Raw genomic sequence first — 14,805 nt, 5'->3', positions numbered from 1 at the left:
CATTTAAAAGTTTAATGTTACACACTTCTACCAGGTGTCCTTCCCCAAAATCATCTGGATTTTATAGACTGTTTATTATTACACTTTCTGCCAGAACTCTTGCGGTAAAATTTATTTATTCAGAAAAGAGTTTCAGCTTTGCCATCTATTACATCTGAATAGATCAGACACCAGATTGTTTAATTCAATAGGTAGTTCTATGCTCCACAACCACACGATTTGCCATTTGAGTATCTAGGTAGAAGTAACCCAGGAATGTGATAACGTGGGTCCTCGAAGCAGCTGAATCCCTGCAGTAAATATGTCCCTTCACTTTCTTGGGAACATAAACCAGAGACTTCATAGAGGTTCTCTGAACTTTGCTTCACACCAAGCATTTTTCACACATTTTTAATAGACTTGGGTGGCCCTACATATATCCCTGTTCACAGTACAGCTTGGTGGTTAAGTGGCTACACAAACTTTTTATGGTCATAGAGACCTTTATTAGTCTTCATTTCAGTCAGAATTATTTATTTGCCTTTCAGCAGCACACATGGTTTAAGACAAATACAGTGGCTGTTTCCTCTTTTCTGTCAAGTCGAAAAGCTTTATCCTGGCATTGTTATTGTGCTCTTCCAAACTGAGAAAACTACATGGACATCTCAATGGAAAGTCACTGCCATCCAAGACCACTTGATCCTGCCTGTTTAATGATCCTCTTTATTTTAAACCTGGATTTAAAGACCTAATGCTGCCAGGTGTGGTGGCTCACACCTGTAATCCCAGCACTTTGGGAGGTCAAAGGGGGTGGAGCACTTGAGGTCAGGAGTTCAAGGCCAGCCTGTCCAACATAGCAAAACCTTGTCTCTACTAAAAATACAAAAATTAGCCAGGTGTGGTGGCACCCACCTGTAATCCCAGCTACTTGGGAGGCTGAGGCACAAAAATCACTTGATTTTTCACACTTGATTCTCGAGTGAGAATTGCTTGAATCTGGGAGGTGGAGGTTGCAGTGAGCCAAGATTGTGCCACTCCACTCCAGCCTGAATGACAGAAAGAGACTCTGTCTCAAAAAGAAAAAAAAGAGACCTAATGTCCACCTACTATCTGTCTTCATTTCCGGTTACTGCCCACCACAGCTTCTTTCTATTGCCCAGACATCCCTCCTATTCATCTCTGATCCTTCATTCACATCCTCCCATCATCTCTCAAAAACTATTTGTATATATGCATATGTATATACGTGTGTGCATGTATATATGTATATCTTCACATGGCTAAGTTGAGGAAAAATTTCCCCCATTTTCTTTTTGTGTCTCTTTTTGTCCTTTCTCTCTTATCCCACCAAAAATAAACAGGGAAATACAACACAACATGATTGATTATACAGTGTAATACCACTTTTTAATAATTTAAAGAAACATCCCTATAGGCCCTTAAATTTAAGTTGGCAGAAATGCTCAAGGTAGTAAGCTTTCTTTGTAAACAATTTTTCCTTTGAGAGCACCGATATTACTTTGAGATTGCATTATCACACAGTTCATTTTCACGCTCTAATCTCCACAGATTGGGTCTGTCAATTCCTACCTGTAAGCTGTGCTCTGCCCCAAAGTTGCACTCAACCATTATTCTAGTTCAAAGTATAACTTAGCAGACACCTGACCCACTTCTACTTCATTCTTTTTTTTATTTTATTTTTTGAGATGGAGTCTCATTCTGTTGCCAGACTGGGGTGCAGTGGTGTGATCTCAGCTCACTGCAACCTCCGCCTTACTGCACCTGGCTAATTTTTGTGTTTTTAGTAGAGATGGGGTTTTGCCATGTTGGCCAGGCTGGTCTCGAACTCCTGACCTCAAGTGATCTGCCCATCTTGGCCTCCCAAAGTGCTGAGATTACAGGCATGAGCCACCGGGCCTGGCCTTCATTCTCTTTTTTGGAAAAAAATGTATTCTTATTTTCATAGAGGCAGGGTCTTCACTGTGTTGCCCAGACTGGTCTTGAACTCCTGGGCTCAAGCAGTCCCCTCGCCTCAGCCTCCAAAAGTGCTGGGATTACAGGTGTGGGCCCCTGTGCCTGGCCTACTTCATTCTCTAATCAGGGTAACTGGGTTACTGCCTAGTGAGCTATGATTCTGCCACTGCTCTCCAGCCTGGGTGACAGAGCAAAACCCCTGTCTTAAAAAAAAAAAAGGCAGCAGAGTCTTACCAGCAGTACCTCTTTAACCCACTATAGTCAACTGCAAAACCTCCTTCATGTTAAGTCTTCATGGCTGAAAACGGGATTTCCTAAATAGCTCCCTAACCATTGCTGGGGTAATAAGGCCAGCTTCTTTCCCTTTCTGTCCCCTCTAAGGGAAGCTCCCCTCTCCCTCCTCCTGTGAGCTTCTGAAGACATAACCATTGTGAGAAATAGCACCTACCTCAAAGACTTCTTATAACATCTTGTCACAGGAGGTGAGCACTGCCAGGGCTCCACCACAGTGCTCAAAGGTAGGGCCTAGAGAAGTTATATTAGTTAGGATACATGTTCAGCTGCTTTAACAAAAGCCCATTCCGGCCGGGCACGGTGGCTCACGCCTGTAATCTCAGCACTTTCAGAGGCCGAGGCAGGCGGATCACGAGGTCAGGAGATTGAGACCATCCTGGCTAACACGGTGAAACCCCATCTCTACTAAAAATACAAAAAATTAGCTGGGCATGGTGGTGGGCACCTGTAGTCCCAGCTACTTGGGAGGCTGAGGCAAGAGAATGGCATGAACCTGGGAGGCAGAGCTTGCAGTGAGCCAAGATCGTGCCACTGCACTCCAGCCCGGGCAACAGTGTGAGACTCCATCAAAAAAAAAAAGAAAAAAAAAACCCATTCCACAGACCCACACAGTTTTGTAAGAAAAAAATAAATAGCCCAAAAGGATTCCAGGAGAGTATTTTCACTTAGTAATCCAAAGGAGGTGGTCCAGAAAAGTAGGACAGCTCTGTTCCACGAGGTAACCCGGGGGCCCAAACTTCTATTTGTGAAAAACCGTGTTTTCTTCATTTACATGGTGCAAGGTGGCTCATCACTGCATCTATATTCTAGCCCATGAGAAGAGGAGGAAAGGGGATGTATAAGGCCTTGGACTCTGGTACAGAAGGCTCCAAAGTCTGGGGGTTATATTTGACTTCATTAAGAAAACTATTGGTTCTATCTTCAAAATAAACCTAGAATCTAATCATTTCCCATCACCTTCACTGCTACCACCTAATCCAAGCCACCGTCATCTCTGGCCAGGATTATTGCAATAATTTTCTGTCTGGTCTGCCCATTTCTTACTTGTTTGCCCCACCATTATACCCAACAGTCTATTCTCAACACAGCAGAAAGAGGGATCTTTCTATAATAAAAATCAGATTGCCTTTTCCCTTTGCGAAAATCATTCAAAGGCTGACAAGCATCTATATGATGTAACCTCCTACATTCTTGTTGAATTTTTTCCTTCTTTTCTTCCTCTTGCTCGGTTTTCTCATCCTATCCTAGACATACTGGCATCCTTATTGCTTCTAGAATATGTTAGACACACTTCTGCCATAGCAATAGTGCCTGGAACACTCTTGCTGGAAATATCCACGACTAATTCCCTCACCTCCATCAAGGCTTTGCAGTTATTTTTTCAACGAGTCCTTCTCAGACCACCCTTACTGAAAGCTAAAACCAGACTGGGTGCAGTGGCTTAAGCCTGTAATCCTAGCGTTTGGGATGCTGAGGTGGGCAGATCACTTGAGGTCAGGAGTTTGAGACCAGCGTGGCCAACATGGTGAAACCCCATCCATACTAAAAATATGAAAATTAGCTGGCTGTGGTGGCTTACGTCTGTAATCCCAGCTACTTGGAGGCTGAGGCAGGAGAATCGCTGGAACCCAGGATGTGAAGGTTGCAGTGAGTCAAGATCATGCCACTGCACTCCAGCCTAGGCAACAAAGCAAGACTGTCTTAAAGAAAAGAAAAGAAAAGAAAAGAAAGAAAGTTAAAAACCGCCTTCTATTCCGTTTATCCTGTTCAATTTTTTCATCTTTCTATAGCACTTACTATCTTTTAATACACTATGTAATTTTATAATATTACTTTTTTACTATCTATCCCTGCCTGGTAAATATAAAATCTAAGAGGGAAGAAATAGTTGTCTGTCTTATTTAGTGAAGTATCTCAATCAGCTAGAATAGTGCCTGAACAATGTGAGCACTTACCAAAATTGGCTGAATGAATGAGTGATCAGGATTCAGAAATGGTGGTTGCCACTCCTGAGTTAGTCTTATGGGTTAGATGGTAACCCTCCTCCCCCACCAAAAAAAGATATGTTGAAGTCCTAACCCCCATTACCTCAGACTGTGACCTTATTTGAAATGGGGTCTACGTTGGGCACGGTGGCTCACACCTGTAATCCCAGCACTTTGGGAGGCCGAGGCGGCTGGATCACAAGGTCAGGAGTTTGAGACCAGCCTGGCCAATATAGTGAAACCCCGTCTTTACTAAAAATAAAAAAATAAGCCGGATGTGGTGGTGCACATCTGTAGTCCCAGCTACTCAGGAGGCTGAGGCAGAAGAATCGCTTGAAACCGGGAGACAGAGGTTGCAGTGAGCCGAGATCATGCCACCGCACTCCAGCCTAGGCAACAAGAGCGAAACCCTGTCTTTTAAAAAAAAAAAAAAAGAGAGAGAGAGAGAGAGAAATTGGGTCTTTACAGAGGCAATAGAATAGAAAATAGAATGAGGTATTAGGGTGGGCCCTAATTCAAAATGACTGGTGTCTTTATATAAAAGGGAAATTTAGACACAGAGTCACACAGGGAGAATGCTATGTGAAGATGTAGGCAGAGATCAGCGTAACACACATACAAGCCAAGGAAGGCCAAAGTTTGCCAGCAAACCACAAGAAGCTAGGCAAGAGGCATGGAAAAGATGTTCCAGGACAGCCCTCAGAAGGAAACAACCTTGATTTCAGACTTAGTCTCCAGACTGTGAGACAATACATTTCTGTTGTCTTAGGCCAAGCAGTTTCTGTTGCTTTGTTACGGCAGCCCTAGGAAATGAATATATTTAGTCTCTAGATATTTGGGAAGGTTTAAATGAGGTCTGGAAACTTACTTAGATCTGGAAGTACCTGAAAACTGTAAAGCAATGGCCAAACAAGGTATAATAGGTAAACGAGTATGTCTTCAAAAGTTAACTGTGTCCACTCAAGGACTCAGTAGGACAGTTGCTAAGTTCTGCCGTCTCTCTTTTGTCCACTCTATCCCTACCCCTCACCATCATCATCACACAAAAACATCTGCTCTAAGTCTTAGGGGAATTCCTAAGCTCCTATTTCCCATAAAGGATTCAGGTGAGCATCAACCAGCTGTTCTTGAAGCTTTTTCTCCAAGCCTGAACTACACCTTAAATCTAATGTGTTCATCTGCTTCCTGGAAGATTAGGAACCTCTCTGGTGCAGGGCTTTCTGTTTGAAGGTGTTCTATTCAGATAGATCACTCATCCTCAAGGCATACGCACACACACGTAAACATACCAGTATCTCACCCTCCAATCCCCTGCCCCAACAGAATGCGGAAGAAGATGGTTGCCTTCAACAGGCCCTGCGATGATCACACTGTCCCAGCAGGGTCAGTAATGACATTGGAAGGGGAGGCTCCTGACTTTTGGTGAGGATAGTGGTTAGAAGCTATTAGGGGTCTTCCATGGGCTTTTCTTTGTTTGGGGAATGAGATTCTGTTTAGGGTTTTATAAGGTGATTCAGACCACCCCATGGGCCATATGGCTTCTGAATTGCTAATAGCCTAAAAGAACAGATCATAGGCGCCTGGAAGGTAAGGATGTCCTAGTACACAGAAAAGACAGAAAGTTTTAGACTAAGCTGGGAAGGATCTGACACTGGGGAGAGTCAGCCACCAGAAGGAGTGAGTGAGAGGGCAGAGTGAGATCCCAGGCCTGAAAGAATGGGGCAGCATGACAGGAGCCAATTCTTGCTCACTGGAATAGGACACACGAAGGAAGGGATTTGGTGTCGAGGAATAAGCCAAGATCCTGATGATAGAACTGTGGGTCAGCCAGGTGCGGTGGCTCACGCCTGTAATCCTAGCACTTTGGGAGGCTGAGGCGGGTGGATCACGAGGTCAGGAGTTCAAAACCAGCCTGGCCAAGAAGGTGAAACCCTGTCTCTACTAAAAATACAAAAAAAATTAGCCGAGCGTAGTGGCAGTTGTAATCCCAACTACTCTGGAGGCTGAGGCAGGAGAATCGCTTGAACTCGGGGGATGAAGGTTGCAATGAGCCGAGATCACGCCACTGCACTCCAGCCTGGGTGACAAAGTGAGACTCCAGACTCCACCCAAAAAAAAAAAAAACAAAACTGTGGGTGGGTCAAGGTTGGAGAGAGTCTGGCAGTGACCCTGACTTAGGGGTGAACTCACAAAATCTCACCTGAAGTTTTAAAATTATCTTTGGTTTGGAATGGGAGCCAATCATTTCTTAAGCATCTGTTAATCACCTGTGATATATTAAGATGTACAAGGCACTGGGGGTACAGCCATGAGAGTCCTTATTCTCAAAGAGTTCACAGTCTGATAGAGAAGAAATTAAAAATAAATTAATGACAACATAACATGTTAAGTGTGATAAGACAAGTATGACAGAAGAGGGGAATGCTGTAGTGGTTAAGAGCTCAGGCCATGGGTCCAACAGATCTGACTTTAGATCCTGACTCTGCAATTGCAGGTTGTGTGATCTTGAGTAAGTTACTAAGCTTCTATAAGCTTCAGTGTTGTTTCTTAAAAATGAGACCAATAATAGTACAGTTGATCCTTGAATAACACGGGTTTCAACTGTGCAGATTCACTGAGGCATAGATTTTTCTCCCTCTGCCCCTACCACCCCGAGACAGCAAGACCCACCCATCTTCTTCCTCCTCCACAACCTACTTATTGTAAAGATGATGAGGATGAAGCCCTTTATGATGGTCCACTTCCACTTAATGACTAGTAAATACATGTTTCTTTCCTTATGATTTCCTTTTTTTTTTTTTTTTTGAGATGGAGTTTTGCTCTTGTTACCCAGGCTGGAGTGCAATGGTATGATCTCGGCTCACTACAACCTCCACCTCCCAGGTTCAAGCAATTCTCCTGTCTTAGCCTCCCAAGCAGCTGGGATTACAGGCATGCACCACCATACCCGGCTAATTTTGTATTTTTAGTAGAGACAGGGTATCACCATGTCAGTCAGGCTGGTCTCGAATTCCTGACCTTAGGTGATTCACCCACCTCGGCCTCCCAAAGTGCTGGGAGCCTCCCAAAGCGGCGTGAGCCACTGCTCTCAGCCCTTTATGATTTCCTAATAACATTTTCTTTTCTCTGGCTTACTTTATTGCAAGAATACAGTATATAATACATAAAACATACAAAATATGTGTTAATTGATGCTTTATGTCATTAGTAAGGCTTTTGATCAACAGAAGGCTATTAATAGTTAAGTTTTGGGGGAGTCAAAAGTTATATGCAAGTCAAGTTTGGTGGTATGTTCCTGTAGTCTCAGCTACTTAGGAGGCTGAGTCGGGAGGAACTCTTGAGCTCAGGAATTTGAATCCAGCCTGGGCAACATAGTGATACTCGTTTCTAAAAAAAATAATAGGGCCAGGCATGGTGGCTCACGCCTGTAATCCCAGCACTTTGGGAGGCTGAGATGGGCAGATTACTTGAGGTCAGGAGATCAAGACGACCAGCCTGGCCAACATGGTGAAACTCTGTCTCTACCAAAAATACAAAAATTAGCCAGGCGTGGTGGCACAAACCTGTAGTCCCAGGTACTTGGGAGGCTGAGGGAGGAGAATCACTTGAACCTAGGAGGCAGAGGTTGCAGTGAGCCGAGATCGCACCACTGCACTCCAGCCTGGGCAACAGAGTGAGAGAGTTGGTCTCAATAATAATAATAAGTCCGGGCATGGTGGCTCACGCCTAAAATCCCAATACAACACTTTGGGAGGCCAAGGTGGGCGGATCACCTGACATCAGGAGTTCAAGACCAGCCTGGCCAACAAAGTGAAACCCCATCTCTACTATAAATATAAAAATTAGCAAGGCGTGGTGGCAGACACCTGTAATCCCAGCTATTAGGGAGGCTGAGGCAGGAGAATCACTTGAACCTGGGAGGCGGAGGTTACAGTGAGACGAGATTGCACCACTGCACTCCAGCTTGGGCAACAGGGCAAGACTCTGTCTCAAAATAATAATAATAATAATAATAATAATAATGGGCTGGGCACAGTGACTCACTCCTGTAATTCCAGCACTTTGGGAGGCTGAGGCAGGAGAATCACTTAAGGCCAAGAGTTCAAGACCAGCCTGGGCAACATGACAAGACCCCATCTCTACAAAAATAAAAATATCAGCCAGGCATGGTGATGTACTTCTGTAGTACCAGTTACTTGGAAGGTGGAGGTGGGAGAATGACTTGAACCTAGGAGTTTGAGGCTGCAGTGAGCTATGATTGTGCCACTGCATTCTGACCTGGGTGACAGCCAGAGACTATGTCTCAATAACAACGAAAAGTTTTATGTAAATTTTTTTTTACTGTGTGTGGGATCAGCACCTCTAGGCACCCCCCATGTTTTTCAAGGGTCACCTGTACTTACCTACGATGTAAGATCTTTTTTTTTTTTTTTTTAAGAGACAGTTTCTCACTTTGTTGCCCAGGTTTGTCTCAAACTCTTAGGCTCAAGCAATCCTCCTGCCTTGGCCTCCCAAAGCACTGGGATTACAAGTGTATGTAAGATTCTTATGAGGATCAAATTAGATCATACATGTCTGGCATCTAGTAAATTCTCAATAACATTGACTACCATTTTATTATAAATTGTTTTAATAATAACAATAATAATTATAATTATCTGCAGGAAGGTAAGTCAGAAAATGTTTCTAAGAAAGGTGGCATTTGAATTGAATATTGAAGAACAAAAAAGTTGCTGGGCTAGGGTTGGGAGGAAGGGAATAAATTGCTTTTGTTTTTTAATTATGCCCTGATGGATTTCTCAGAAGGTTTTAGGTAGGATGATGAATTCAGTAATACTCAAATTGAATCTGAGATGCCTGTGAGCAACACAGGATGTTTTGACCTCTTCATTCTAACCCTACTATAATCTAAAATTTTACATACTTGCCTCATGTATGATTGTAGCTCCATGAAATGAATATAACTATTAATCTTTTTTCTGCTTGATCTTCATTCAATACTACAGATAGAAATAGCACAAAATAAAATGGAAGAAGACAGAGTTGCACACAGTATACTTTTGTGCTGATTGAAAAACTGACATTCAAGTCTTCTTAACCCAGAAAAACTGGCCTTGATAAGAAAAAAGACAGAGGGGCCGGGCGCGGTGGCTTATTCCTGTAATCCCAGCACTTTGGGAGGCCCAGGTGGGTGGATCACGAGGTCAAGAGATCGAGACCATCCTGGCCAACATGGTGAAACCCTGTCTCTACTAAAAATACCTAGAGGCTGAGACAGGAGAATCGCGTGAACCCGGGAGGTGGAGGTTGCAATGAGCCGAGATGGTGCCACTGCACTCCAGCCTGGTGACAAGCAAGACTCCGTCTCAAAAATAACAAAACAAAACAGCTGGGTGCAGTGGCTCTTGCCTGTAATCCCAGCACTTTGGGAGGCCGTGGTGGGCGAATCACCTGAAGTCGGGAGTTCGAGACCAGCCTGACCAACATGGAGAAACCGTGTCTCTACTAAAAACACAAAAATTAGCTGGGCATGGTGGCACACGCCTGTAATTCCAGCTACTCGGGAGGCTGAGGCGGGAGAATTGCTTGAACCTGGGAGGTGAGGTTGAGGTGAGCCAAGATCACACCACTGCACTCCAGCCTGGTCAACAAGAGCAAAACTCCGTCTCAAAAAAAAAAAAAAAAAAAAGGGCAGGGAGTGGGCACAAAATAAAACTTACTTTGGTAGAAATTATAAGAGACAAAATTTGGTATGGGCAAAAATAAAGTAAAACTGATTAATAAATCCAATCTTTGGCCAGGCACTCTGGCTTACACCTGTAATCCCAGCACTTTGGGAGGCTGAGATGGGTGGATCACTTGAGATCTGGAGTTCGAAACCAGCCTGGTCAACATGGTGAAACCCTGTCTCTACTAAAAATACAAAAATTAGCCAGGAGTGGTAGCCGGAATCTGTAATCCCAACTACTCAGGAGGCTCAAACAGGAGAACTGCTTGAGCCCAGGAAGCAGAGGCTACAGTGAGCCGAGATCGTGCCATGCATTCCAGCCTCTGTAACGGGAGGTTGTCTCAAACAAACAAACAAACAAACAAAAAAAATAGAAGCCTGTCTCAAAAAAAAATCTAATCTTTGTCATAAATTATTATAGAAAAGAATTATTTCAATAAGGTAAAAATTTAAATAAAGCTTAATTGCATTCTGTAGGAAATTAATATAGAAATTAAGTGGTCATAATCAAATTTACTCCAAAAGCCACCTTTTGGATGAGAAGCCATCCATATTGATATAATTCTGATTACTATGTTTGCTTTCATAAACATGGACTCAAAACATCCTTGGATGCAAAATCTCAGGTCAAAATCTCCAGTGACATCCAGGTGGATTGGTCTAGGAAGTAGTAGGAACTCTTTATCTAGAGTTTAAGAAGCCAGGGCAACAACAAATCCAGATTTTTCAGGAAAAATTTTGTTTTGAGGTGGGGTGCTGCTCTGTTGCCCAGGCTGGAGTGCAGTGGCTTGATCATAGCTCCCTGCAGCCTCAAACTCCTGGGCTCATGCAATCCTCTTGCCTCAGCCTCCTGAGTAGTTAGGACTACAGCATAAGCAACCAGATCTGGCTATTTTTAAAAAATTTTTTTTGTAGAGACAGGTTTTTGTTATATTTCCCAGGCTGGTCTCAAGCGATCTCCCTGCCTCAGCCTCCCAAAGTGCTGGGATTACAGGTGTGAGCCATTGTGTCTGGCTGAAATACAGATTTTGAAGTTATCACTCTGTAAGTATTAATCCGTTTTCTTTTGCATCTGCCATAAAATAATAATGCATAGTAGGAATCTAATAAATGCTTGTTGAATTCTCTCTAGTCAGCCCTACAAGCATTACGAACAGAAGTATTATAACTGTAGAGTCATTCATTTTAATTTAGCAAGTACTAAATACTTTACAGAAATGAACTCTCATGCTGGGAGAATGATAATCAGAGTGAAACTGAGGCTCACCAAGACTTGAACATATGGAGTATAACCACAAGTCCTATCAAAAAATATACTATATTTGCTGGGCATAGTTGCTCATGCCTATAATCCCAGCACTTTGGGAGGCTGAGGTAGGAGGATCACTTGAGCCCAGGAGTTCGAGACCAGCCTGGGCAACATAGTGAGACCTCATCTCTACAAAAAATTTAAAAATTGGCTGGGCATGGTCATGAGCACCTGTGGTCCTAGTTATTGGGGAGGCTGAGGTAGGAGGCACTTGAGCCTAGGAGGTCAAGGCTGCAGTGAGCCAAAATCATGCCATTGCACTCCAGCTTGGGCAACAGAGTGAAACCCTGTCTCAAAGAAAAGAAAAAAAAAAAATACTATGTCTGGTGCATAACCTGAAATATTTTTATCTTCATGTTCCTTATCATTCACTGCACTTTTATTTTTCTTTAAAAATTTTTTTCTTTCTTTTTAAATTTGCTTCTACAGATTTCTTCATTCTCCATTTAGCAAGGTCATGGAAGATTTGGAGGAAACATTATTTGAAGAATTTGAAAACTATTCCTATGACCTAGACTATTACTCTCTGGAGTCTGATTTGGAGGAGAAAGTCCAGCTGGGAGTTGTTCACTGGGTCTCCCTGGTGTTATATTGTTTGGCTTTTGTTCTGGGAATTCCAGGAAATGCCATTGTCATTTGGTTCACGGGGTTCAAGTGGAAGAAGACAGTCACCACTCTGTGGTTCCTCAATCTAGCCATTGCGGATTTCATTTTCCTTCTCTTCCTGCCCCTGTACATCTCCTATGTGGCCATGAATTTCCACTGGCCCTTTGGCATCTGGCTGTGCAAAGCCAATTCCTTCACTGCCCAGTTGAACATGTTTGCCAGTGTTTTTTTCCTGACAGTGATCAGCCTCGACCACTATATCCACTTGATCCATCCTGTCTTATCTCATCGGCATCGAACTCTCAAGAACTCTCTGATTGTCATTATATTCATCTGGCTTTTGGCTTCTCTAATTGGCAGTCCTGCCCTATACTTCCGGGACACTGTGGAGTTCAATAATCATACTCTTTGCTATAACAATTTTCAGAAGCATGATCCTGACCTCACTTTGATCAGGCACCATGTTCTGACCTGGGTGAAATTTATCGTTGGCTATCTCTTCCCTTTGCTAACAATGAGTATTTGCTACTTGTGTCTCATCTTCAAGGTGAAGAAGCGAAGCATCCTGATTTCCAGTAGGCATTTCTGGACAATTCTGGTTGTGGTTGTGGCCTTTGTGGTTTGCTGGACTCCTTATCACCTGTTTAGCATTTGGGAGCTCACCATTCACCACAACAGCTATTCCCACCATGTGATGCAGGCTGGAATCCCCCTCTCCACTGGTTTGGCATTCCTCAATAGTTGCTTGAACCCCATCCTTTATGTCCTAATTAGTAAGAAGTTCCAAGCTCGCTTCCGGTCCTCAGTTGCTGAGATACTCAAGTACACGCTGTGGGAAGTCAGCTGTTCTGGCACAGTGAGTGAACAGCTCAGGAACTCAGAAACCAAGAATCTGTGTCTCCTGGAAACAGCTCAATAAGTTATTACTTTTCCACAAATCAGTATATGGCTTTTTATGTGGGTCCTCTGACTGATGCTTTCAGATTAAAATTGTTTCCAAGATAGAGAGCCGACTCCACTTTCATTGTTATTGTTTCTGGTCACTATATAGGCATCACATTTTTGTGTGGATATGAAACTTAGGAAGGATCCTCTTGACTCCTTGTGATGTGGCAATAAATTTTTTTTAAAAAACTGAAAATACTTAGGAAGGATCCGCATAATTTTTTTCTTCAACTTAAATGAAATGCATCATTCTTGTTAATTATACCATGGTGAATTAATCACTTTTGAAGCAATATCAGTTATTTTTTAAATAATAACTTTTCTAAAGCCTTAAGTCTTAATATTAAATATATGATTGGCCAGGCACAGTGGCTCACACCTGTAATCCCAGCACTTTGGGAGGCCAAGAAGGGGGGATCACCTGAGGTCGGGAATTCGAGACCAGCCTGACCAACATGGAGAAACCCCGTCTCTACTAAAAATACAAAATTAGCCGGTCATGGTGGTGAATGTCTGTAATCCCAGTTACTCAGGAGGCTGAGGTAGGAGAATCACTTGAACCTGGGAGGCAGAGGTTGCGGTGAGCCAAGATCACACCATTGCACTCCAGCCTGGGCAACAAGAGTAAAACTCTGTCTCAAAAATAAATAAATAAAATAGATAAATAAATATATGACTAATTTTTAAAATGTTAAAATGTGTTCTTAAATTCATTTTAATTTTGTACAAATAACCTACTAGACACATTTTTAAAATGCAACATGTGTACTTAATTTCTTCATGTAATCTATGTATATACATTTATGAATTAAAGTAATTGTTGGTTATCTTAAAACATCTGTTCTAGTTAATGATTTGGGAGGTTTTTTCTTCTTTCTCCCTCTCTCTCTCTTTGTTTTTTTATAGTAGGAACAGCCTTTATTGGTTGCAATGGGAAGTGGAAGAGGAGGGGATATGACAGCTCATGTTCCTGGGATGGTGTCCACAAATACCATCGCCACACTCCAAAAACCCAGTTAACTAATGATGCTTAATAAAATCCTCCTAAACCTAGTTCTTAAAACAATTTATACTTGTGATATAGTTCTCACAATTCTGAGGGTCAGGAATTCAAAGAAGTCAGAAAGGAGGTTCATCTCTCTCTGCTTTGCAATATCTGGAGCATCAGCTGGACTGAGATGATGCAAATCACAGCTGGAAGCTGCCTAAGACATCCCCTTCCCTCCCTCCCTCTCCCCTCCCAACACAGCTATTCCACCATGGCACTTCAGGGTAGCCAGACTTCCAATGTGGCAACTCAGGGCTCCAAGAGGCCAAGGTGGAAATTTCTAGTCCTCTTAAAGTCTATGACTGGCACAGGTACAGTATCACTTCTACTGTATTGTATTGGTCAAAGCAGGCATAGACCAGCTCAGGTTCAAGGGGAAGAGACACAGATCCCCACCTCTCAACAGAAAGAATGTCAAAAAAAATTCCACCCATCTTTAATCCTCTACGGTATCATTATAAACAGAAATGCTTTTAGAAAATTCTGGGTATCGGGTACCTATCAATGGTAGATTGAATAAAAAAGTGTGGTACATATACATCATGGACTACTGCACAGCCACAAAAAAGAATGAAATTGTGTCCTTTGCAGCAACATGGATGGAACTGGAGGCCATTATCCTAAGTAAATTAGTGCAGGACAGAAAACCAAATACTGCATGTTCTCACTTGTAAGTGGGAGCTGAGGCTGGGCTCGATGGCTAATGCCTGTAATCCCCGCACTTTGGGAGGCCAAGGTAGGCGGGTCACCTGAAGTCAGGAGTTCAAGACCAGCCTGGTCAACAAGGTGAAACCCCATCTCTACTAAAAATACAAAAATTAGCCGGGCGTGGTGGCACGCACCTGTAGTCCCAGCTACTCAGGAGGCTGAGGCAAGAGAATCACTTGAACCTGGGAGGCAGAGGTTGCAGTGAACCAAGATTGCACCACTGCACTCT

General features: G+C 43.0%; 1 protein-coding gene across 7 annotated transcripts in view; it reads left to right on the top strand.

Annotated features, from left to right (window-relative positions):
• CMKLR2 (chemerin chemokine-like receptor 2) overlaps positions 1-13,655 on the top strand; it is a 38,218-nt gene extending 24,563 nt beyond the window's left edge. For 2 of the 7 annotated variants that reach the window (XM_054549680.2, XM_054549681.2), the window contains 2 exons: positions 9,239-9,419; positions 11,699-13,655. In XM_054549680.2, coding sequence (XP_054405655.1) covers positions 11,727-12,794 — 1,068 coding nt within the window. In that variant the 5' untranslated portion in view covers positions 9,239-9,419; positions 11,699-11,726 and the 3' untranslated portion in view covers positions 12,795-13,655. Of the gene's footprint in view, positions 1-9,238; positions 9,843-10,906; positions 11,005-11,698 lie in introns of those variants that run through there. The other 5 variants (XM_063712997.1, XM_063712998.1, XM_054549679.2 and 2 more) reach the window with 3 other exon arrangements.
• Positions 13,656-14,805: the final 1,150 nt, after the last annotated feature.

The sequence above is a fragment of the Pongo abelii genome, chromosome 11, assembly GCF_028885655.2.
Source record: "Pongo abelii isolate AG06213 chromosome 11, NHGRI_mPonAbe1-v2.0_pri, whole genome shotgun sequence".
In the NCBI taxonomy this organism is placed as follows: domain Eukaryota; kingdom Metazoa; phylum Chordata; class Mammalia; order Primates; family Hominidae; genus Pongo; species Pongo abelii.
Note: the sequence above shows the minus strand (reverse complement) of the source record. Positions and strands in the feature narration are given on the sequence as shown.